The sequence below is a fragment of the Labrus bergylta genome, chromosome 16 (genome assembly GCF_963930695.1).
Source record: "Labrus bergylta chromosome 16, fLabBer1.1, whole genome shotgun sequence".
In the NCBI taxonomy this organism is placed as follows: domain Eukaryota; kingdom Metazoa; phylum Chordata; class Actinopteri; order Labriformes; family Labridae; genus Labrus; species Labrus bergylta.
Genome location: NC_089210.1, coordinates 7,029,314 through 7,055,623, shown reverse-complemented (window position 1 = coordinate 7,055,623; position 26,310 = coordinate 7,029,314). Strand labels below are relative to the sequence as shown.

At 41.2% G+C, this 26,310-nt stretch overlaps 1 protein-coding gene across 2 annotated transcripts in view; it reads left to right on the top strand.

Annotated features, from left to right (window-relative positions):
* Positions 1–26,310, top strand: part of cacna1ha (calcium channel, voltage-dependent, T type, alpha 1H subunit a) — a 108,482-nt gene that overhangs the window by 74,670 nt on the left and 7,502 nt on the right. Inside the window, exons 13-36 of one of the 2 annotated variants that reach the window (XM_065964262.1) lie at positions 1,125–1,276; positions 1,759–1,944; positions 2,054–2,171; positions 3,920–4,075; positions 5,210–5,297; positions 5,660–5,934; positions 6,969–7,331; positions 9,673–9,776; positions 10,072–10,195; positions 10,857–10,925; positions 11,816–12,000; positions 12,133–12,259; positions 12,732–12,857; positions 13,123–13,212; positions 13,787–14,000; positions 17,098–17,249; positions 17,869–17,978; positions 18,141–18,274; positions 19,186–19,256; positions 20,941–21,019; positions 23,463–23,584; positions 24,445–24,603; positions 24,774–24,914; positions 25,082–25,250. In XM_065964262.1, the coding sequence (XP_065820334.1) occupies positions 1,125–1,276; positions 1,759–1,944; positions 2,054–2,171; positions 3,920–4,075; positions 5,210–5,297; positions 5,660–5,934; positions 6,969–7,331; positions 9,673–9,776; positions 10,072–10,195; positions 10,857–10,925; positions 11,816–12,000; positions 12,133–12,259; positions 12,732–12,857; positions 13,123–13,212; positions 13,787–14,000; positions 17,098–17,249; positions 17,869–17,978; positions 18,141–18,274; positions 19,186–19,256; positions 20,941–21,019; positions 23,463–23,584; positions 24,445–24,603; positions 24,774–24,914; positions 25,082–25,250 (3,514 nt within the window). The remainder of the gene's footprint in view (positions 1–1,124; positions 1,277–1,758; positions 1,945–2,053; positions 2,172–3,919; positions 4,076–5,209; positions 5,298–5,659; positions 5,935–6,968; positions 7,332–9,672; positions 9,777–10,071; positions 10,196–10,856; positions 10,926–11,815; positions 12,001–12,132; positions 12,260–12,731; positions 12,858–13,122; positions 13,213–13,786; positions 14,001–17,097; positions 17,250–17,868; positions 17,979–18,140; positions 18,275–19,185; positions 19,257–20,940; positions 21,020–23,462; positions 23,585–24,444; positions 24,604–24,773; positions 24,915–25,081; positions 25,251–26,310) is intronic. The other variant, XM_029280364.2, reaches the window with a different exon arrangement.

The window sequence follows — 26,310 nt, the reverse complement described above, 5'->3', positions numbered from 1 at the left end:
GAATTGAATTGAATCTACGCATAGTGTTGTATCCAGACTCTGTTGCTTCATCCGCTACTTCCGCTTCCAAAAAAGAAAGTCAAAAGTTCACCACTTCCCTGTGATAAGGTGGAGTGAAAAGAGGGGAGGAGTGTTGTGTAGTCTGGCGCCCTCTATCTGTGACCATGATCCCCAGCTGTAATTAAGAAGAGGCATCAGCTGCTTGAATATCCTCTACCATAAATATGCATGATTTTATTCTCACATAGAATAACAAATTAACGGGGGTTTAGAATCATCACATCAACTTTTACGATCATCATTTGATTCCAGCTTGATCATACGTATTTATATGCATCTCATGTAACACTGGGTGTTCCTGCAGAAAGGGGGGGGGGAGCTGCATGCTGAATAACCCTGGACATGCTGTTAGCAGCAGCAGCACTTCAATGCTTTTTTATGTTGATCTTGTCAGTGTGTTTATTAGTCCAGAGTGAAACTATGATGACAAAAGATTGGATAAATTGTGAAAGAAACCCTGACGGATCATCCCACGGTTTTATGAGGTAAACTGGCAAGAGATTAGAAACTTTATTGGTTATAAATAAAAGCCCTGTGATAAAAGCATGTCTTTAAAAATTAAATTATGAGAGTTGGAGTTCATCAAGTTATTTTGTCATGATTATAGGGCAGATCTCTAAGCCATAGGTGGTCTAAAGCTCTAGCTTCTGTAAGACGCAGTTAAAGGATGTGGGGCCGTAATACATTTACCAGAGCACAAAAGTGCTGCGCTCTCCATAAACGACTCAGCTAGATTCTTTATGAGAGGCCCCCTCAGTTACAGCGTGCTGGATCACTGGCTGTACTGTGAGGTAAGTGGAGGGGATCTGCTCTGATGGATCACTGCTGTTGTTCCCATTTGATTGATTGGGCCTGACTGCAGCTCTGAACTTGATTTATAATGTCTCAGCTCAGGGCACTAAGACTGAAGGGATTTTTACAACCCTGGGGCAACAGAGTGGAAATATTAACTTACTCCCTTTCCCCCCCCTCCACTTCCTTTTTTTCTTTCCTTCTTTGTGCTTCTTCATCTCTTTCTTCTTCTTCTTTTTCTCGCTGTATCTCCCTTTCTCTCTTCCCTCCAGCCTGAGGAGCTAACAGATGTGTTGGAGATCAGCAACATCGTCTTCACCAGCATGTTTGTTCTGGAGATGGGCTTCATGCTGCTCGCTTTTGGCTTGTTTGGGTACATCAGGAACCCGTACAACATATTCGACAGCATCATTGTTATAATAAGGTAATCTAAATCCATCTATTTAATTCACATCAACACAGATTTCAACCGGACAACTGCTGATCTTGGATTTGGAAGAGCCACCCTCTGTTCCTATAAGTTCTTCAGCTTGTCAGTTAATGGGTTTCCACTGTCAGGTTCACTGCTGCAGCATCTATCTTTTACAATAGTTCAGATTGACACACTCATGATGGATCACACAGGAGCAGCTTCACCAGCTGCAGCAGCCGATTCTCCATCCAGTCAGAGGCTGAGATTTGCTGCATGGCTGTCAGTCAGTGTGATAAAAAAACATATTGAATCGGGAGATTATTTTAAATGTGTGGTGTGCTGATTATGCTGCATGAGTTGAATAACCATTTTAATTTCTCTTAATTACTACAACTGAATCGCAAAACCCAATAAAAGTTACACTACACTTAACAGAGGTGGAGCAAATTCAGACTTTTAAATTTGAATGGAAATTGGTTGTTTGCGGTTCCCAGTGTGTGGGAGATCATCGGTCAAGCAGATGGAGGGTTGTCCGTCCTGCGAACGTTTCGTCTGCTGCGGGTTCTGAAGCTGGTTCGCTTCCTGCCGGCCCTGAGGAGACAGCTGGTGGTGCTGATGAAGACTATGGACAACGTGGCCACATTCTGCATGCTGCTGATGCTTTTCATCTTCACCTTCAGGTATGCGTACAATCCCAAAACACCACCATTCCCTTCCAATGGTGACGAGATGATGAGTCAAGACGTGCACATTCAACTGATGGTGTCTGTGTGTTCTTGCTTCCTGCAGCATATTGGGGATGCATCTGTTCGGGTGTAAATTTAGTCTGAGGACAGAGAACGGAGACACCATCCCTGACCGCAAGAACTTTGACACTCTGCTCTGGGCCATCGTCACCGTGTTCCAGGTCCGTTTTTTTATTTTTTATTATTGTCTCTGAACGCTGTGCCTCTGCGTTTAAGGGTCGCCTGCCTGGAATTTACAGTTTGTCTCCAATTCTTTTGTCATATTTTGTTCGCTCAAACTAGAATCGAATAAAAGTTTCTGTTATCTTCTCGTACATAGGAAACATTCACTACAAGACCACATGTATTGAATCACACACATACACACTTATAATATTAAAGGAGAGAAAAAGTAAAGTGCATTCAGAGCAGTTTGACCTGTTTTATGTTCTTTTTTAGATATAACTGCACATTATAGAGCTTAATAAGCATTACAAGTTATTGCACATTGAATAGAAGGATCCTGTTTGTGCATGTGTGTGTATTTGTTGTTGAACATGCTACATAAAATGGAATTTCCCCGATATATATCTTTGTATATAAGGTGAAGAAAGACAATAGTTGAGCAGCCGCAGAAGTTCACTCTGCTCAACTGGCTTAGGGTAAAATTTTCATTGGGTGTATTTGAATTAAGAGTTTTTTTTTGTTTTTGTTTTTACTGTTGATTGATCTTTTAAATTTTAATGAAACTTGTAATGTATTGTAGATTTTTAACAAAAAAAAAATCTACGCATGAGGTTTACCCCCGTATTTGGATACACCTTCTACAGTCTAGTTAGATACATATGGCTAGGTTGTTAGCTGCCAGTCACACATCCAACATCTTGAAAAAAAACTGAATGTAATGTACTGTACGGGAAATTCGACACCCTTTTTAAAGCAGTTACTCAAATGCCAGCCTGTTGCATCCATAAGGCACTCTGGGTGGTGATGGGCGGGCACTTGGGGTTGGCCAATCAGATATCCAAGAGGGGGCTATGCCATCCGCCAGGCCGCCCTCTGGACACACCCCTGCTTCTAAGATTGTTACTTGGCAATCCCAAATCAAAACCAAGCTGAATGTAGCCAGCCCATAAGTCAAATGCTGTGAAATGAAGAATTAAGCTTATGCACACACTCTGCCACCACTGTTTTTATTTTGTGCCCTCCCCCTGTGTGGAGATATTGTTCATCGCTCCAGAAAGATTGTCCTCTTTTTCTGTATCAGATGCGTCAGCAGAAAGGTAGAACACAGAAGAAGGCAGTTTAAAGATCTCACTTTTGTCTTTGTGTGTGTGTGTGTGTGTTTGTGTGTCTGTGTACTTGCATATCCACATGCACACAGACAGCAGGGTGGATTGCCTTTCTGCTACAGCGCTCTCTGAGTGGGCAGAGAAGGAGTGTTCTTTCATGCTGCATCATGAACAGCGTCCTACTTTTAAACGCTTTCATCATTCACATTGATTTAAACACAGGCACACACACACAGGCACACAGGCACACACACACACACCCACACACACTTACACTAATCCCATGTGCAGTTGAAGTATTGCAGCACAATAGCAATAAAGTAGCATAATTCTGGGGTTTTAGAGCGTGTAGAACCCATAAGAGCTGTAAAGGCTAATATTGTGAGCAATAAGGCTTGATTCATTGCTTCTCTCTATCTTTAACTTCTTCCCCTTTGATCTGAGAACATTTTCCTTCTGTTTATAACGTGCACTGACACTGTTGAACTAGAAATCTGTTTTTCTTGTTTTGAAATAATGCATCTCTAAACCTGACATTACCTCTGCCTGTGTCTATTTTTGCCTCCATCCATCTCTTCCCCCTTCACCGCTTCCTTATTTATGCCTAACTCCCTGTCTGTGTTTCGTTCAATCTGCAGATTCTTACCCAGGAGGACTGGAATGTGGTGTTGTATAACGGCATGGCCTCCACCTCTCCATGGGCTGCTCTTTACTTTGTTGCTCTCATGACATTTGGGAACTATGTGCTCTTCAACTTGCTAGTGGCCATCTTGGTTGAGGGCTTTCAGGCTGAGGTGAGAAAAATAGTTTTTTTTTAGGATAAACTCTACTTGAATCTTAGGGACATGGTCCATCTTTGCTCTCCAGACTTGTAGATGTTTTTCATAGACTGTGTAAAACATGGATGTAGGCTCAGTGACATCACTCATTGCTTTCTAAAAAAAAAAGGTGGTCTAAAGCTTAAAGGCTTTATATGCGATGTTTTGATCCAGCAGATGTCGCCCTTGAGCACCAGCATGAAACCAAAACAACTCGCGCTGCATTGTTGTGTTAGCATGCTAATGCTAGCGATCTTTATTATGCTCGTATCTTCACACTGCATGTAAATTTACCCGAAATGAGCGTGATCTAGAAACACAGTTAAGCAGTGAGTACAGTATGTTATTCTTCTTTTCTCTAGTCCCTCAATTAAACAACTTTTATACGCGAGGGGAGGAGTCAGCCGCTGTCCTGGCGATGTAAACAAACTGAAGATAGGACTCGGGAAAACTCGGAAAGCATCACAGACAGTGGGACTCGGGTGTTACACCCATTGTAGACAGTCATGACTCACAGAGTTATTTTCAGAGGAGATATTTGATTTCTATTATATTTAAGTGTGAAAAATCACATATAAAGCCTCTAACGATTGGAGGCCTCCATATTGGAAATACAAATTCCGCCTTACTTTGGATCAATCTAGAAACAGGCAAAAAGGTGGAGATGAGGCAGGACTTAAGCCTCCTGGTAAACAGCTACATGCTAGCCTGTCTGTCAAATTAGAGTGAATGCTGCCATGTATTAGATGTTAATGTGTGTGGATGTATCGGGGTATTTTCTTGCTGGTAATTATCTTCCAATAGAGCCATCTGAAGACCACAGGTCCAGACACTCAATCCCAAAACTGTCAAACATGTCAGACACAGCTGCTTTTAAAGGAGACGATAGAAAGAAGATTACAATAAGCCTGTAACACACACCCTGATCATTCCATGTCACCAATCTTTTTCTCATCAAACCCCGTTATTATGTGTGTCAACGAAGGAGCTCAACCAGGAAAATATCCTCTACAAGCTCTGAAACAAAATCAATTCCATGAGCTCCTTTAATCTATATGAACTGTTTAGAAAATGCTAAATATCTGACGTGTGTGTGTGTGTGTTTTGCAGGGTGATGCTAATCGATCAGAGTCAGATGATGAGAAGAAATCCGACAACTTTGAGGAGGACGAGAAGGTTGAACAGCTCAGAGACACTGGTAGGTTACACCACTGAAAACATTCAGTCATATTCAACAGTTTGGTGGTCTTATTTATGCTATTTATATTTAAACCAACAAACAATTCATTAGCGTACAAGAAATATCTTGCTGATGTCCCTGTTGGCTCGCTAACTTCATTATCAGCTAGGCATTTTTTAATTCCTTTTGGAACTTGTTAGGTTAACAAACACAATGTGATTGCTTACATCGGCTGCTATCTAACAGCTGCTGATCAATTATTAAATATGTTGTTTTCCTGTTCTGATTGTAAAATGGACTTACGTAGTTCAAACTGCAAAATCATTGAGTGACTAAATGAAGATGTCAATATTGTCTTTATTTCTCCTCCTCGTCAACAGAGCTCAAAATGTACTCTCTGATCATGACAGCCAACGGTCATGTTGACCCGCGCGGCACAATGGCTCCTCCCATAATCATGCGCACAGCAGCCACGCCCATGCCCACTCCTAAAGGCTCTCTGGGACCTGACTCCATCCTTGGAGATGACCTCGTGGGGGTGCCTCAGTATGGGGAGGTGGGACTAGGCTTCTCTGAGGCAGGACTCGGTCATGCAGATTCTCGCCGCGGAAGCTCCACGTCCATTGACCACTTAGCCTACGACCAGCATTCTCTGGTGAGTTTAACGAATACTTCATATCCGAAAAAAGTTAACTAAAGATTTGAGGACCACAGTCTTCAGGAATGTTTTTTGTTTGAGTCATTTTTCCTCCTTTCAGAATCAGGAAAATTGTGTGGAAAATAGGTTAGAATGGATAGAAGGAAGAGAAAAACTGCGAGGCATAATCATACCTGACTTAGACAAGTTTGAATATCAAACTGTAATGTCTGAAGAAGAGTTGCTGAATGCTAACAACTCAGTAATGTTGTTTAAACTTTACATATCCCTACAGTATGTCAGTATCCAGGGATCTTTCAGTTGCTGAACAATCTGGAAACAGTTGAATGATAACGATTTGTCAGATTCTATATACTGGCACAGTGCTGAAGCTGGAGTCAGTACAACAGCAGTGCAACACTTAAACAGCGTCTAATCTTCCCATCTTGTGTGCTTGTGAGAAAAGTTTGAATTTGTTGAATGGTCCCAAATGGAAAACAGCAACAGGGCTTAGAAGTCGTGACTCATGTGATACACAGGGGAACATTTGAGTTTATCACAGGCGGTAAATGTTTCAATCTGCCAGTGACCTGCAAATCCATCAACTGCAAAAATGAAAAGTTTTAATTTCCCTTCTTATCAAAGAGGACTCAGGACTTGTCATTCATCGGTTTTAAACCTTCTGACATTGTAGTTAAGCTTTAGTATGTAGGCAGCTAGCATCGTGGAGGGGTGGACAGTGGCTTATTCCACAAGGAACACGTGATGCTTGACAGAAAATCTGTAAATACAGGGAGAGAGGTCATTACTTAATTACTAGCTCAGGGGAAAATGGGAGAAATCCTTTGAACTTAACATATTTATAAAAAGTAGAGCATTTTGGCATAACATTCAGTCCAGCAGCCAAACAGCTTGAGAACAGTTGTAGAATAAAACGTAAAAATGCAACCGATAAGATACATTCCTGCTTGTGCCTTATCTTGGGGATCTTAAAGGACTCATTCATCTTCATATCCACACACTATGCTTACACTTGAATCCTGTTTTCCCAGAGCCCCTCAAGTCCCGGCAGACGCTCCCCTCTTCCTCCCCGCTCCTGGGGAAGCCGACGCTCGAGCTGGAACAGCCTGGGGAGGGCGCCGAGCCTCAAAAGGCGAGACACCACCGGGGAAAGGGAGAGCCTGTTGTCCGGAGAGGGAGGAGAGGAGGAGGATAGTAGGGAGAACAAGGGGGATGCCGGCGGGGTGACCAACAGACTGCAGCCGGATCATTTGGAGCTGCTGCAGGCGTCCACTCTCTTCCCCTCCATTATAACAGAGTATGGCGACTGTAATGGGAGGACCCTGAACTATGACCCTCACATGAGCGCAGAGTCAAAGGAAGACTCCTCGCCTGAGGACGACTTAGATGATGACGTAAGTCACCATGAGTCATAGCTTTAAAAAAAAAAAAAAACATGCAGACAAACTAGAGTGGGCTCTTCAGACAAGTTAAGAAGTGAGCAGATTTGACTGGCTTTCAGGGGAGAATGGAGTAAATAAAATGTACTGATGCATGTCCGCTTAGGGCTTCCGTAGTTTACAAATGTATTTCACAGGGCTCGACCAATATGGGATTTTTGGGGCCGATAAAGAAAATCTGAAACCTATATATCCGCCAATGTCTTTCTTCGATCTTTAGAGATAGATAGATAAAGATATACACATTTACTGTGTTGAACCCTGAAATACAGTTATCAAACACTTGTGGAAAAGATGAAGGCAACATGATAATAAAGACAAGATGGAACTGAACTGGAACTTAACTGCGCATGTACGTTCATCACCGCTTGACACTCTGGAGAGTGATATTGTTTTTGTAATCCATAGAGAACTGCTAGTTTAATACAATGATACTCAAAGAAATTTGACTGTTTGACTGGTGAATCCATCTTGTAATATCAAGGCATATTGGAGACAAAATTAGCAGAAACGATAGTCACTTGATAAGCTAATATCGGCCGATATTATCGGCTGGCCGATAAATTGGTCAGCCTCTATTTCAGGCCTTGTGTCTCATTCCTTTTTGTCTCCTCTGCCTGTCATCAACCTCTTACTATGAGATGTTAGAGTGTGTTTTGTGTTCACATAGCAAGGCCTAGAGGGACACTAATAGTCAGGTTGTAATTGATTGGATTGGGGAGCAATTGTTTTCTCAGTGGGTACATACAATGTGTGTATGTACAGCCATTGTGGTTGTGTGTGTGTGTGTGTGTGTGTGTGTGTGTGTGTGTGTGAAGTGGAGAAGGATGTACTCCCCTGTGGTTTGGGGCGACCTCTGTTGTGACATTGTTGATGGTGTCATCTGCTCCAAATTGAGTTTGTTAAGCCATGGAGCCCACTAAAACAAAAGCCGTCTCCTCTTGGCAGATTGTACACTGGAGGGTTCAATCAGATCCTGCCATGAGTGCATGCATGTAAGGTTGGGTGTGTGTGTGTGTGTGTGTGTGTGTGTGTGTGTGTGTGTGTGTGTGTTTGCAACGGCTCACACTAGTGCATGTGTTTGATATGCCAGCTGGGACATGTGGTTCCTCTGTGTGTGTGTCTGTGTCAGGGATTATGGATTTCAGCCTCAAGGATATCTCAGCAGAAGCTTCTTATCGTCGAGTTTACACACACACTCCGTACGCACACCAGAAGTTGCACACCTGGATGCACCGCGCACTCCCACAGGCTGCAGTTTGCCAAATAAGCAGTGTCGGAGAGGTTGACTTTGGGCTGTTTTTTAATTGGAATCCTGAAGAACAGAAGCTGCGCACCTAAGCTTTCTTATGTTGGTTTAATGGAAACTTTAATGAGTTCCTCAACACTCTCTATTGAGCTGGTGCACTCGCTAAGTGCAGACTGCCTTCTGTGGTCCAATTATCCACTTCTTAACTTAGGCAGGAAAACACTTGTTTATCGTGCCCCCATAGATTTTAAGCGTGGAACGGCTAACATAAGCAACACTCTGTGAGCTCCGATTAAATTGAGGATTGTTTGTTTTTCTAAGGTGTAATTGTTAATCGTGCAAGTAAATTCCACAAAACACGACTGTTGATGCTTTCAGGCCTCGTCATTCTTCTGATGCAAAGCAGAACACAGTGCAGGGGGAAGGTCATTGTTATCTTAACCCAGCACTGTTGTGTTTTTGTTTTTGTTTTGTAGCCTGGTGGTTACATTGGCAACGTTTTTCAGAATTGTGTTAAATCATCTGGTCATTTGGTCTGCATTAAATCACCAATCATGTAAACATAACTAGCCAATCACAGAGTCCCCGCACAAGTTCACCTGGCAACTACGTGACTTGCTCCGACAGCTCTTCATCGCTTTCTCTCTCTCTCTCACCCTCACGCGTTCTTTCCTCGCGTTGGCGGTGCTGAGAGCACACACGCCAGTTGCTACTTTTTAAACTTTTTTTGGACGTATAATAATTGGGCCGGTCAGTGTTTCTGTCCTCTAAAGGCTTTTCAGTGACAGTGGTTGGCGTGCACGTTCGGTGCGTCATTCAGTGATAGTTAGTGTTGAAGTCAAGACCACACTAACCAAGACCAAGCCATGCCGAGAACCAGAGTGCTCTGGGACCGAGCCAAGACCAAGACATGGTCTAGGACTGATTAGGATTATGATGATAATGCTCGAGGCTTCGGTTAAAAATGAACTGTCATGCAGTGATACATTTCAGGGAAATTGTCCTTCATGTTTTATAGTTTTGACACTTGTCTTTCTCCTTCTGCAGAGTTCTTTGTGCTACTGGATCAAAACGAAGGTCCTTAACTTGAAGCCCCGCTGGTGCAAAGAGCACGAAGACTGGAATCTGTATTTGTTCTCTCCAGAGAGCCTGTGAGTGTCATGCAAACACACACACACACACACACACACACACACACACACATCAGAACACATATATCAGTCTGTATGTTTCCAGTATAACACAACTTCCTTACTCCATGTCTCTAAATATGCTTCCACTTTTACTGCTCCCTCACTGCTAATTGTACGGTCAATAGCTTTAACACACCATAGAGACTTTATAGATAACTCTGTTTATGTCTATGTGTGTGGGCTGTGTGTGTGTGTGTGTCTGTGTGTGTGTGTGTGTGTGTGTGTGTGTGTGTGTGTGTGTGTGTCTGTTTAGACTCCGGGTGTGGTGCCAAAGTGTGATCTCTCACAGATTGTTCGACCATGTGGTTCTGGTTTTCATCTTCCTTAACTGCATCACCATTGCTCTGGAGAGACCTGATATAAAGCCCGACAGCACTGTAAGGCAAACACACAGACAACGCAGCACACTCAGAACGCCTGCACAATATGTCTGCGTCTTTTCAGTCTGTGCCTTTAAGCTGATTCCATTCCTTATTATTATTTTAAAATGCTTTTTTTTCCACTTTACCTAACTCCTTACTTTTACTTAGTCAGTCAGATATTTGGCCAATCTGGGAATAAACTCCTTACCAAGTGTTGTTTTCTAACTAGTATTTGAGAAACTGTAATCATAAAGCGACTTGTTTTTTTGTTTTTCCAACAAGGGATGGATTTTGTGCAAAACAAATGCTTGCAGTAAATTCAGAATCCTGACAAACCCCTTTAGTTTGACCCCTCACACGCTACCTAAGGCAGAGGTCAACATTTTCAATTTTTCCCAAATAAGGTTCCAGGTACCCCAACTCTGAGCAGCTCTTTTTATATGTGTTATAAGACACCTTTATGAACACATTAGTGAAGACATTTCTTGGTAAGGAATTTATCCCCAGATGTTTGCAGTATTCCCTGATTAACTGTTTCTTTATTGAGTAATTTAGTGCTAATTGTAACTGTTAAAATAACAGGCTGATTGTATAGAGCAGCTAATGTACTAAAGGAATATGTAACGTAGTGTTTACATAATGTCTAACACTATATTCATGTCTAATACTTCTTTAGGAGCGAGTGTTTCTGAATGTGTCCAACAACGTTTTCACTGTGATATTCCTGGCAGAGATGGCCGTCAAGGTACGCTCACTGTACTTTTTTCCTGATGATGTGTTTTTTAATGTAAATCCTACCCCAATAACTACAGAAGCCCTAAGTGGACATGCATCCAATTATTTGATTTACTCTGTTTTTACCACGATACCATAAAGGGTTGTTTTATTAAGATTTTGCAACTGTAGGATACCAGAAATAATGAGTTGAGATCTCAGGAAAATGACTGGATATAACCATGACCATATGATTCAATACAATACGATAAATTCCAATCTTGTACATTATGATCTGATACAATACGATATGATACAATATGATAAATCAAGATATGATACAATACGATAAATAACGATAGGATACCATACATTACAATACAATATGATACATTATGATTCAATACAATACGATAAATTCCAATCTTGTACGTTATGATCTGATACAATACGATATGATACAATATGATAAATCAAGATATGATACAATACGATAAATAACGATAGGATACCATACATTACAATACAATATGATAAACTACGATATGTTACATTACAATACCATACATTAGGATACGATACAATACTGGAGGGTATACGATACGACGCGATACACTTTATTGTTGCCATGGGGAAATTTGTGTTTGACTCCAAACTGAATTTCACTTTGGGATTAATAAAGTATTTCTTCTTCTTCGTCTTCTTCTTCAGTGCCGCTTACCTTTAGCTCCCTCTTTAGTTTTATCAATAGATAACCAATGTAAAACACAAATCAATCACTCTGTATCACATGAGAAAAAGAGTAAATATACTGAATGGATATTAGCTTAGAGCTTCCATTAATAACATCGTAGTTAGAGCTCTGAATCACAGCTAGCAGAATGCTTTCATACTTCCATCAATCTGTTTTGGTTTCACCAGGTTGTAGCGCTCGGTTTCTGCTTCGGGAAGCAGACTTACCTCCAGTCCAGCTGGAACGTCCTCGACGGTTTGTTGGTCTTTGTGTCTCTGGTGGACATTCTGGTCTCACTGACGAACGCTGGCGAGAACAGGATCCTGGGCATCCTCCGAGTCCTCCGCCTCCTACGAACACTACGCCCACTGAGGTACACTTGTGTTTGTGTTGGTTTGAGTCGACGCATATGTACTGTATGTCTGTTTTCAAGCATGTGAATATGTCCAGTGCTTTTTCATCCTGGTACTGATGAACATCTTGACGTCTTTATTTTTGTCATCAGGGTGATCAGTCGAGCCCCAGGTTTGAAGTTGGTTGTGGAGACACTCATCACCTCTCTTAGGCCCATCGGGAACATTGTCCTTATCTGCTGCGCCTTCTTTATTGTTTTTGGCATCCTGGGGGTTCAGGTAATTTTACATTCAAACACGGTGACACAAACTTTCACAACACAGACACGTACTTAGGTCGTGATCAAAAGCACACTGTGCTCGGTTGTTTGCATTCTCTGAGCTCAAAGAATTATGAGAAAAGTATTCTGCCCCTTTGCAGCAGAGAAATATCAGTCTGGTTGAGCAGCTCAGAATGTGATTGTGGCTTGAGGGGTGATTGGAAGTGTCCTGAATATCAAACGGACAAAAGGCTTTTGTGTCTGAATGACAATTAGGTGAAGAGTGAAAGGGACAACATGAACCCCGGGCCGGCTTTTAGCCGAGCTCGAAGAAAAAAAAAAAAAAACTTCTGATAAGGATGGGCTCTATGAAAGCTCCTTTTTATTTCTGGAATTAATAGACTGGACTTTAACATGCTCAAAGCGTCAGTGCCATTCAGATAATGTGTGAGTGTCTGGAAAATAGCTTTCATCTGTTTCTCCTTCTTCAGCTGTTCAAAGGGAAGTTTTACCACTGTGAGGGTCTGGACACCAGAAACATCACAAACAAGTCTGACTGTCTGCAGGCCAGTTACCGCTGGATACGAAGGAAATACAACTTTGACAACCTGATCCAGGTGTGGATGAATGGAGGGATGAAGAAAAATTAAAGCATATTATAAAAAAAACTAGTAAAAACAGATTAAAGCTACAGACAGTGACTCATGTCGAGCTGAGGAGTGTAAAAATGTGTGTCTGTATTTTTTTTTTTGTCAATCTGATCTATGATAAAAATCTGTGCTCTAATCTGAACCGCAGGATTTGGGATCCGTGACTCCACTAGGAACAATGTTATTTTATTTTGGAAATCCAAGTGTTTTGACATTCCTGTTTCCCCTCCAGGCTCTGATGTCTCTGTTCGTCCTGTCCTGTAAGGATGGCTGGGTCAATATCATGTATGATGGTCTGGACGCAGTGGGAATGGACCAACAGGTAATAATGTTTGAAATATGCCGAGTCATTCTGTATAAATTGTTTTTAAAGGCTTGTTTAGGCTGTGTAAAGCCTGACCGGTTTCCAGTCCAACATTTTAAAACAGTTTGGACCTTTGTATCGGTTACTGTCTAAAACACAATCAGACTCAGCTGCGTGTGCGACAGTCAATGCTCGATCTGTGACGCTTTGCAATGTATTAAATATACAAAAAAGTCTAATGGCAGGGGTGAAGTGATGACAGGTTCTTAACAAACACAAGGATCAAAAGGGGAGTTTATAACCTGACTTCACGGCTGCCGGTGGTGTAATGTGCTGAAATAGTCAGCAGTCACATTTCAAAGCAAACTTGTGTTTGTAATATCATACAGAGAAATCTTTCAACCAAGGGTACACAAGGACAGTTTGTCATGGCAACCTGTGAGGCTCTGAACTGGCAGTGTGGTATTTGTGGTCGCTTCCCTGCATGAACAAAGTACAAGTATTAAATCCCTTTTTACCTGAACCCCACTTTACCAAAAACGACTGAAAATTAAATCTGCTCCCCCCCCCCTCTCTTCTCTTTTCCTCTCAGCCTGTGAGGAACCACAACCCCTGGATGCTGCTCTACTTCATCTCCTTCCTGCTCATCGTCAGCTTCTTCGTCCTCAACATGTTCGTCGGCGTCGTGGTGGAGAACTTCCACAAGTGCCGGCAGGACCAGGAAGAGGAGGAGGCCCGCCTACGGGAAGAGAAGAGGCTCAAAATGATAGAGAAAAAGCGCAGGAGTAAGGAGAATGGAGGGGCTGGTCGGTAGTCTATTTTTCTGAGCACTGCCTGCTTTCAGAGCCTGAAAAAGAGAGAAAGAGAATGACAGAGAAAGAAAACAGGGCTATATTATCTGTTCTCGATGTAAAAATAGAAGAAAGGGAGAGTTTAAAAGACTGGCTAGCTCACACAAACAGTGATTTATCACTGACAGAAGGCGTGGGCTATGCCAGTCTATGCATGCATCTGCATGATTGCAACATTCCTTCCCTTAACCATTCCCGTCTTACTTTCATGGACAACTAAAGAAACTGGCCAACCCAAACAACATTTGTGTAAAACTGTCTGAACTTTGTTTTACTCACTCTTTAAATAGCAGTAAAAAAAACAAAAAACAAATTGCGATAACGTCTTCAGAAGTTTCTATTTAATTCGGCAAAACAACTGTTTTTAAATATCATTAAAAGCTCAATTAGAATAGATAATATTTTTGCTTTTTTATTATTGTAACAAAGGAAAACCTTTGCAGCCCCTACCTGCATGTGACGCTGATTGAGGAGGATGCTCCAAAAAACAAATTCTGGTTGGTGAAATGCCAATGTCCCCTCTGTCCCTCCCTGAGTGCATGTGCAGCCCTGAGCCCGAGGCGTCTCTCGACACGTGGACAAAGAAGGACTTTTTCCTTTACAACATGCTTTGACTGGCAGACTCAGAAACATAGCAGACGTTTTGGCTGCTATTCCTGCAAATATGTTGAGTACTAAAGCAGTTAGAAAGTGTTGAGTACGACAGTTGCAACTCTGAAGAGAATTACAAACCGTGCTGGCGGTGACATCAGAAACACACCCTTATTGCAAACACAAGTCCAAACACTGTCATCACCAAGAAGTGTCTTACAAGGACTTGTTCTTTGTAGTGTGTTTTTATTCTTATTTTGAGTTGGAGAAAAGACGAAAAAGACATTTCTAGAAGGCAGTATATTGTGTGAACAGAGCGCCGCTCTCTTCTTGTGTTTGTATCAAGTCTCACTGGTCTAAAACTGCAAAAAGTCAAGATAAATGTTCTTAAAATCGGCTTTAAAAAATATACGTTTGGACATTATCATTGTCAATTAAAAAAAAAGGAACAAAGAAGAGAAAAGGAAAGATTAAGTTTTAGACTACTGAGATTAATGTGAATACATTATAAATACATGTAGGGATGTCATTCAAGAGAGGAGTGGCTGTAGTGTGCGTTTAACATCACAGTACATAGAGAAGTAGATACATTTTTAGGTAAATAAATACATATGTTCAAATAGACTAGAATAGAAGTAATTTAAAAAGCCCATACTCCAAAAACATGGAAGTTGTGGCGCACCTGTCTACTTAATAAGAAACACTTAAGTTATTCTTTTTGTGCAAAATGTGTGATGTTGAACGTTCCCTGCTCAGCCCCCTCTAAACCAAAGACATTACACCACAGGCATGACAGCATGCAGTGGATAGACAGGGCATGGTGTACTCTGCAGGGGTTGACTCAAACATGCACGCACACAGATGTGATCAATAATCATTAAATATGGACATGTGAGTACACAGTTTATTGAAATGTACAGGGGTGACATATGTTCAGAATAACAGCTGCACTCAGAGACTGTTTATTATTCACAGGCTGTGAAGCTTCTCATAGTAGTAACACACTTAACAAAAGTGAAGTCTGTAACCTCAGTTTTAAAGAAGATGACTCTTCCCGGTGTGGTCAGCATAAACAGTAGAGGCCTCTCTACCCTGACAGGAATCAGAATGAGTCTAATCTTGTAAGAAGCTCCCATTAGAAAGCACTCCGGTTGGTTTAGTTCAGGGGCAGGTCAGGTCAGGGATCTGTTTCGTCAAATGGAAGGAGAATCCATTGCAACAACTCCCAGACTGTATTTTACTGTGTTATCCTGTTGCTGTACCAAGCCTCAACTAAAAAACTTGTAGATTTAGATGCACACTGTTAACCAGTAGTGATGGCACGTAGCTAGAAAATAGGGTTAAAATAATTGACCAGGTACAAAACCAGGGCCCATTTTTTATGAAACTAGTCTGATCAGATAGCAGCTATCTTATAGGATCAAAAATTGATAACAGCTTGTTTAAGAAAAAGAAGAAAGGATTAGATCAAGTATAACCTTTTTGGGTTTATATCCTGATAAAACTTTCAGATTACAGTTAAATAATTTAAAGCTCCTATGAGTCATTTTAACCTGGGCCTGAAACGGACTGAAATGAATACAGATGAATCTTTACAATGCACAAAAGTGAACCAGACATTCAACGACAAGATTCATCATTTCTATATATAGTTATTTTTAATGTCTAAAACATCTCCAGGGCAGTAGGCGATTTTCTTCCGAGGAGTTTTTAATCCACATTAGAGGTCCTAAGAGGTCTACCCAGACTCTGGCTGTTGTTTTTAAAGAGCTAGTAGGCAGCAATGTGATTTGCTATTTTTATGCAGACCTTCATTTTGATGTATTTTCTTGACATAAAAATCTCCAAAAGTCCAACCAGCACAGCAAAAAAAAAAAAAAAAAAGAAACTGATCCAGGATAGTACAAAAAAGGGACTCGCGCTTTGAACTATTGAACTTCAGTCTTTCTGAACATCTGAAGAAATAATTAGGTAACCAACCTGTGACTCTCATGTCCTGTCTTATTTCAACATACCACACAGACAGGGGTGTGCACAGTCTGACTGTGGGGTAAAGGGGGGGCTACCTCACTGATCAGGTTAACAGTTAGAGCACAGTAGAGTCACACTTGAGATGCCAATCGGTCTGCGAGGCTACTTAAGGGCTCCTCTAATGTGACAATTATAATGGAGACCCATTAAGGCACAAGCATACTGTATCTTATTAAGATAAAGTCAAACTTCTGCAGCCTGAGAAAAAAGGAGGATTGTTGGTGCTCTTCCTTAGCCCCCAACCCTTCCTGTGCACACCACTGTGTTCATGCCCCTGGTATTTCAAATTTAAAGCACCGTGACTCACTGTCTGTCTGTCTGTCTGTCTGTCTGTCTGTTTGTCTGTTTGTCTGTCTGTCTGTCTCTTTTGATATTTGTCTCTCCCTTTGTCGTCTCTACATTTGTTTGTGTGTCTGTCTGTGTGCTGCAGAGGCCAAGCAGAGGCCTTACTACGCCGACTACTCCCCCGTCCGCCTGACCATCCACACACTGTGTACCAGCCACTACCTGGACCTCTTCATCACCTTCATCATCTGCATCAATGTCTTAACCATGAGCATTGAGCACTACAATCAACCCGAGGTAAAGTCCACAAACACACAAACATAATCATTATAGTTAGAACAGAACCTCTGGCATGGTTCAAGCTTTCTAGTTAAAACCAAGATAAAGATTTGAAAACACACAACAAACACTGTGTGTTATTCATCAGAGAAAATGTTCATTTTGGGGAGAGTTTGTAAGGAGTAAGGATCTCCTGAAGTAGATGCACAGGACGACAATCTATTACACCAGCACAATGCAGTTTGAAGAACATTTTGGCTCAGCTTTTAGCCGGAAAGCTAACTGCATGCCAGAATTATAAAATCAGTAACACAGCGCACAGTTGACATAATGAAAGTATAATTAGTGTGTTGAAAAACCGTGATTAGCTAGCTAACCAGCCATGTCACTCTCCCCAAAACTAACACATGTGGAGAAAAAATCCTGCACACTGCTCTTGCTAAATATCACAAATTTATTCGAAAAAATCACAACATTTCGGTCCCTCTGAACCTTTGTCAAGGTATTGGCAAAGGATTTTAAATGCTGGGATTATTTTTCCTCACTTATATCATGACTGTATTATAATTAATTGTTGGGTCTTGCCACAGGAAATGAATACGTTTGTTGTGACACAACTCTGTGTGTTTGTGTTCAGTATTTAGAGGAGGTCCTGAAGTACTGCAACTATGTGTTCACCTGCATTTTCGTCTTTGAGACTCTTCTCAAACTCGCAGCATTCGGCATCCACAGGTTCTTCAAAGACAGGTAATACAGCAGGATGGGATTGTGGGCGTCACACATTAATGCTGCAGCATGTGATACTGGTAATTTATTGACTGTGTTCGTAATAAATAAGATTACAATATATGTAAAAAAAAAAATGCACGGTAAGAACCTAAACTGAACAACATTGATGTTTGTGTTCAGGTGGAATCAGCTGGATATAGCTATAGTGGCGCTGTCCATCATGGGTATTACTCTGGAGGAGCTCAAAATGAGTGCAGCCCTGCCTATAAATCCCACCATCATCAGAATCATGAGAGTCCTAAGAATAGCACGAGGTAAAAACACACACACCTACACAGTCTATACATATTTGCCTTTTGTAGACTTACAGGACATACAGTGAGTCATTGTGTCCGTTTCATGAGTCAGCACTTCAATCAGACACAAATCACAGACATATTACATCTGAAAAAAGGATGACATTTTTACATTAAAGGTGCACTATGGATATTTGATATTGAAATGTAAAAGTTGGAGAAGTGAAACAATTCTATGCTATATTTTCTGAACTGAAAACACAAACCCGGGAACACTGTTTGGAGTGTAGAAGCCACCAGGAGAGTTACGGTTTCACTGTTGCGGATCCCCCACCACAACTTCTCGCGTCACATTTTATCTTCAAACAGTGTTACAGGGACCAAATTTCCCTCTGAGGACAGTTTGTGTATAGAGTTATGAACATATACGACAGAATCTGTAGACTTCTCCAACTTTCACATTTCTCTACCAAAACTCCATAGTGCACCTTTAAAACTTATCATCACAACATTCTTGACTGATAATTTAAGTGATTTAAAAGCATTAAAAGTAAGTAGTCACAAAGTAATCACTCAACTTCAAGTTCCTCTATTCATATACTTTATGCAAGAGCCTATTACTGATTTTTTACTTTACTTTGATCATATTTTGTTTCTTTATTTGCTTGCTAATTTTTTCACTGTATTGATATCTATTTTCTTTTTAAACCTTATCATTTTAAGTCCTGTCTGATTTTTGTTTTGCTGCCTTTTTAAATGTATGTTGTAATTTTTAGGTTAGGTTATATAAACCCGTTCTTTAAGGAATAAATATAGTCAGCATTAGACCGTGTTTTCATAGCATGCCATTGTAAATCCTGCACCCATTAGACCGACAAAAACCAGCAGCAGCCAGTTACTCAAAGATCTGTTCTGGTTTCCGTCTGCAGTGCTCAAACTCCTGAAGATGGCCACAGGGATGAGAGCTCTGCTGGATACTGTCATGCAAGCGCTGCCACAGGTAAAACCCAGACTCCCTGATGAGTGATTTCTTCTTTTTGTTTTATTCATGATGTCTCGTCTTTGAATGAATACAAAGTTATTATGAAAGCTCTGTGCAGGATAGACAGCTCTCTAAATAATGCTTGCTTATTAATATTTCAGTCAAGTCATATCTCTTCACATTACAAAATTAATGTTCAGACCCTAAAAAACATCTCGTACATTCCCTCTCCTACTTCTCCGCTGTTGCTTCACTTGGTGTTTTTGTTAAACATGCATGACAAAAGATGCCTAGAGCATCATTATTTATATTTATTGAACATGGTTTTAACATTCTAAGGTGTATCAATAATCTAAAAGCTCTGGAAAACCCACCAATAGTGTTAGTTTAGTGGTTGAATATTTCAAAAATGAAAGATAAAGTATTAAATGGTAATGGACTTTCTTTGTATGCAGATGACACTCTCCTTTTGAAGTGTGTCCTCATGTGTTACGGGAGTATCTCAGGTCTCTTTGTCTTGCTGCCTGCCACAGATCCTGAAGGCAAAAAGAGCAGTTGCACCAGGGACTGTGCTGCACATGTGGTGACAGACTCCTCTGTTCTACCATTCTCCAAATGTCAAGTGTGCAGATATACCCGTCAGGGCACAGAGTGCACATGAAAAGATTTTCAGGAACAGCATAAAAAGACAACAGAGAGTTTATACAGCTCACAGGGTTGGCCCAAAAAATACTTTACAACTGTTTTATAAGGTCACAACTCTGTGGCTAGAAAAGCGCTATACAAGCTCAAGTCCATTTCCCATTAACTTCAAAAGTAGATCTGTTAGTATATCGAGTAGAAAGTTGCTGTCACCTTCTCAGCCAAGGTTGAAAGTCTTTAAAGCATGTCTGCCTTTGTAAAAACCTAAGTTTAGAACTAAGTTAAGACATTTTCATGAAGCTGTATTCAGTTAATGTCTAAAAAATCCTTACAAAGTTGTAGTTGGTGGGACAAAAAAAGGAATTCAGATGGTGCAGTATGGGCCTTTGGTGCAATCATAGACGAGTGGGTCAAGTCCACTTAAGTGCTTGTTTTTGCAATTGATAGGCTCAGATTGTTAATCTAAGTGTCTGACAACTAATGAAAAGGATCCCTATGGCGGTTAGCACTAAATTAAACTCCTAGTCAAGGGGGAGGTCTTGCTCTGAAATGTCACAAGGAGGAGACTTGCAGAAAGAGGATGGTCCAAATGTAAGAGTTTGGAGGCGGTGTAGAGAAACCGTTTTTTAAATGTGATTGCCCCAATGGATTACATGGAAGCAATTACAGCTATGTTGTGAGGGCTATCTTAAGAAGACCAATGGAACAACTACAAAACGGTTTGAACATAATCCCCATTTACACACAGTTACATATAAACAGGTTGAAAAATATATAATTCTCCTTTAAGTGATGCAAAGAGAAAGCTCTACTTTCTGGTATTCCGAAGAAGAAAATTTCTCAGTTGCATTTTAACATTTTAACCTCCTGTGTTTCCTCATGAAGAATTCATGCTAACGCTCCTTCAGCCCATCAGTACCTGTTTTTAAAATAGTTTATTTGTGTATCATGCATAGAAATAAATGTAAAAGTCTTTCATTCCCTGCAGCTCTACATGAGCAACATTTTCACTGTAGTGTCTGGTGTGCGGAGGAGGATCTAACATGCCGTTTACTTCCAGGTTGGGAATCTTGGCCTCCTCTTCATGCTGCTCTTCTTCATCTATGCTGCTCTGGGAGTGGAGCTTTTTGGCAAACTGGGTCAGTCACACTACCGGCTGAAAAACACAAACACACATGCACTGCAGTCTACGAACCTCAGCAAAAATTTTTAAAAAAGGGTTTTGGAATCAGCTCGTTACCAGCACAGTCACGACTAACAAAACATCCCCCCCCCCCCCCCCCCACCCCGAACCGTCTTTGCTCAATCCTCCCTCTCTCTCTACCCATCTGTCTCCCTGTCTCTTCTCTTCTCCAACACTCTCACATCACAGGCTTGTTTTCACAAAGAGAAGATCACATTTGCATGATCACGTTTATTTACATACCGAGTCCTAAATAGGCTAACTCCATCCAATTCATTTTCTCTGCGAGTGCAACAATGTGTGCAAGGAAGAGGATTAGCAACAACAAAAAAAAAGGCATCTTGTGAGGACAAAATAAAAACAACTCGGTGATGAGGAGGTTGCTTCCTGCGATGTATAATTGTGCTTCTTCTCTACACATCGGGAAAACGAAGGGGTGTCTGTTTTCTAGTTTTTGTCAAGTAAAAACCCGTCTCCATTTTTATGCTCTAATTTTTGCTTTTCCCAAGCTGCTGACAGAAGCCTTTTGATGTCTGAACGCCTTCTTGTCCCTGGTGGTTCTACACTTTAAATGCTGTTTTTAGGGATAACAAAGAGCTGAAGGAGTGAATTATATTTGGACACAGGCTTGTTGAGAAGTTTGAGGGAAATAGAGCAGCACAGCTCTGGGAGGGTTTGGAAACTATTATTATAACTTCAGTCAAGTCAGAGGCTGCTATGTTGTGTTACATGAATGTTTACCCAGTCATCCTTTCTAAATCATGTGTCAGGTCTCCTCTATTTATCATTGATTTGGTTTAGTTATATAAGGCAAACAAAAAGGGTGAATAAAGCGCTAATGGGAAATTCATGGCAACATACAAATTAGATTTTTGTACTGAGAAGGAAGAAAATGTATAGAAATATATTCAATATTCTATTCAATTTCATGAATGCAGAATTTGCCCTGCCATCAGCTGTCACTCACAGAGCATCAGATGACAATAGATCAAATTTGGCACACACCTGCACTAATCAATGTCCCCTCTCCCTAACGACCAATCAAAATCAAGAAGAAGAGGGTCCCCCGATATCAACTTTGTCGTTAACAATGGGGGAGGAGAAATGAATCCTTGACCTCTCACGATTCATTTCATGCATGAAGACTCGTTTTTCTTTTTTAAGGGTCCAATTTCCAGGTCCAGAGCTGCTGCTAATGCCAGAACACTTTCTATTCCATCCTTGAATAAAAGCAAATATTCTGCATACAGTGCGAATACAACCAGACTTAACGGTCACTATCAAGGGAAGTACAAGTGCCAGGGGACAACTTTTGTAACCTAGCAACAGTCAGTGCCGGGGGGGAAAAAGCTTTGAAATTGAGGCAGTGGGCGCTGTCAGTGTAAAAAGTAGACACAAGCCCTGAATACACAATAATACAAATGCATGATAACAAACACAAGCATATATGAACTAGTAAAGACCTCCACCCAGCTTGTTAGGAGGATTTCTTCTGTGTACAATTCAGTACTGGGATTTATTAAAACAAAACTGTCCCTGCTTGAACTCCACACAGAACTGTGGAAAAACTGCCCAGCCATTACTGGTTTAATTGGCTGAAATCTCTCTGCTCTCAGAAAAAGAACAGAGACATTATATGACCTGATTCTGTCTGCGAAGCTGAAATGTGTGACTGTGGTGTCCGCAGCACAGTCTGTGGGACAAAGAAAAGAAAAGGTCAAAGACCAGGGAAATGTTAAAGGAGGATGGACTCAGGGCTTGAATTTCTAAAACTCACAACTTTGATTTAAGCTGGTATTTATTAGCACATAGCGTGCGTAGTAAGTTTAGAGTTGTATCTGAATCTACATGAAATGACTGAACTGCTGGTTCACGACTCAGACTGGAACTGCTGAAGTTTGTGTCCTAAAGTCTTGTTTCAAGTGTGCTTTCATTCATTATTCCTCTAAGTTGTCCCTTTTTGCCTTCTCTGAGCTACAACCTCGTATTTTTTCTCTGCATGGTTGATCCTGAATATAAGAAAGCAGGATACATGATGCTCTGAGGACCGTCTCGTTCCTCTCCAGCTTCCTGCTAATGTGACCTGAGCTTCCAAGCGGAGGAGGATATCTTCTGGTGGCTCTTATGATTCTGTTAACTGGCTCCTGAGGGCTTTCTGTCAAATTGACCCTGAGACTGATAGAGCCCCCCCGCCTCCTTTCCTCCAGAAGACAGTCATCTCCTCTCTTCTGCTCTGTCATGTCTACAGAGACATCCTGTGTTCATTCACTGCACACTGCTCTCATAGAGATGTGTGTGGTTTATTTAGGACTTCATTCATCCCTGTTATTGTGGATATTTAATCACCATGTGTTTAGTGTAGTGAAATGAATGTCTGCCTGTGTTTGTGTTTTGATCAGTTTGCAATAACAACAACCCATGTGAGGGTCTGAGCCGTCACGCCACCTTTGAGAACTTCGGGATGGCTTTCCTCACGCTGTTTCGAGTGTCCACCGGAGACAACTGGAACGGGATTATGAAGGTATGGACACACGCATTTCATGTCCACCATGAGAGCACCGAAAAATGCCCTCATTTTTCAGTCCTGATATTATTGGTGTGTCACTACTAAATTGTCCTCATTTATCATAGAAACAAGCGCCCACTCACACACACACACACACACACACACCATCATCTCATAACCACGGCAAGAGCGATGACCTCCAAAACCAATCATGAAATAATGAAGTGGCTTATCTGAGCCTAACAACATTTTTCACATCTCTTTCCTTTTTTTTTTTTTTTTTTAACAATGTTTGATAAATTCATCGTTAATGACTTCATTTATAACAAATAACAAGTGTTATCGTGATCATATTAATGAATTTTCTTTTCTAGTAAGGCCCTTTTTTTGTGTCAAACATCAATAATAATATTAAATCATTTGCATACATGGGGATGTCAACAACAGTCAGCCAAGGGTCTTAGGGCCCGATCACACAGAAACAGGTCACAGCCGCTCCAATAACGCCTCTTTGGGAAAAAAACTACTGGGAGCACCTGTGGAGTGGGGCTGCGTGCACATACAGGCAATTTGCTTCTCCTTGTTTATTTTTTCCTCATTTCTAATTTCTAATCATTTAAAATACATTTCATATTACCACAACACCAAGTTTCTCAACAGTTCAGCTGTTCAAGCTCTTTGAACTGGCCTCTGGTGTTTGACAGACAGCGCTTTGATTAGAAATATCTAGCTGTAATAACCAATGCTGCACTCTCTTTCTCTCTCTCTTTCTCTCTCTCTCTCGCTCTCTCTCTCTCTCTCTCTCTCTCTCTCCCACCCCCCCACTCATTCTGTCTTTCTTTCTCAATCTTCCTCTTTTCTCTGTGTCTTTTCAGGACACATTAAGGGAGTGTCATCACGAGGACCGCTTCTGTCTCCCCTACCTTCCCCTCTTCTCTCCCATTTACTTTGTCACATTTGTGCTCATGGCCCAGTTTGTGCTGGTCAACGTGGTGGTGGCTGTTTTGATGAAACATCTGGAGGAGAGCAACAAGGTACAGTAACTAGAAAAGATAAGACCGAGAAAATGCTCACAAGCAGAAATCTGCTGCAACAGTTTGAGGACACCATTCTGTGATTATTTTCTCGTATTTTTTATATCTTTGGAAACAAATTGGTATTTTTTGTGGCTATCATTAAGTGTGACACATTTTTTTCTTTGCAGGAGGCGAAAGAAGATGCAGAAATGGACGCAGAGATCGCCTTGGAAATGGCCATGGAGAGAGAGCGCAAATTAAGCACAACCTCCAACAACAGCTCAGCAGAAGGGACCTATGTTGGGCCATGTCCAAATTCACCTGGAGAGGTAGGAAAGACATGACCTCACCTGTCACTCAATGAGGGGTGTAAATCTAAGAAGTAGGGTCTCTGAATATGTCCTTACTGGTAATTAATTAATTGAATCCAGTATGAGTTACAGTCTGTGTTACTGAGTCAGTGTTGGAGCTTTCTGGTCTCTGTCTCCCCCTGCAGGAGGAAGAGGGGCAGTACGGCGACCAGGAACTGCTGTCACCGAGGAAGATGTCAGTATCCAGGATGCACTCTCTGCCTAACGACAGCTACATGTTCCGACCCGTGCGGCCCGCCAGCGCCCCCTACCCATTGGAGGAGATAGAGCTCAGTCCCCAGCACCAGCATTCAGGTCTGTTCAGGATTTAGATACCAGACAGGAGATCAGATATTTTATTGTAAGGACAGCATCTCATCTTCTAATAAGCTTCCTTAAGGCAAAAGTGTGTTAACGTGCTTGACGTTTTAGATCTGAATTTATTGACCATTGCAAACTTTTACACCTTTGGGACTCAAAACTACTGTTCTGTCTGTTTTCCCAGTGTATAAAATCAGCTGTTGTTACCCACAATAATCAATATGCAAGTCATCTGTCAGGTGCAGACACCGACCAATCTGTCCCAAGTTTAACATTGAACCATAATGAAACAGACAGGTGTGATTTTTCTTGTTTTTTTTGTCAACATGACTATCCACATATTACTTTTACAGTCACAGAAAATCTATTTAGGCCTAGTATTCTCTAGTTTTTCTTTTGCGCTACAACAGCATGTTCTCCTGGCCTCAGTGACCATCAGGCTGCGTTTAGCCCTGCTGCACGGAACAGGCCTTTGCAATTTGCAAAGTGTCAAGCGTCATGGGAGCTGTCATTGTTCAACATATCTCTATTTTCACAAGATTTAGATTAATTAGCCTTGTAGCTTAAAACCTAAGCAACAGTCTAAAAGAGGAAACAGATTTGAGCTCCAGCAGAGAATCAGATGAACAAACAGGCTCTGGAAAATTGACAGGTTCACCTGTGAGGAGTTTTAGTTGCTGAATGTAGTATTCACACCTTTATATGACCTGCAAGGGAAAAGGAAGCTATAAATGACAAGATTTTATGTCCATATAGTAATTTTAAAGATGCACTATGGAGATTTGGTTGTGGGAGAAGTGAAACAATTCGATGCTATATTTTCTGAACTCAATACTCAAACTTTACTCAAAGAAAGAAATGGGTCCCTGGAACACTGTTTAGAGCTCAAAAGCTACCAGGAGAGTTACGATTTCACTGTTGCGGACCCACCGCCATAACTACGACAGCTGAGGAGAAACAGGGAATGTTGGGAGTAGAGCGTGTGGGATGACATGATGCAAAGGGCTGACGTCGGATTTGTACCCACGGTACTATTGGACTATTGCCTCCTTAC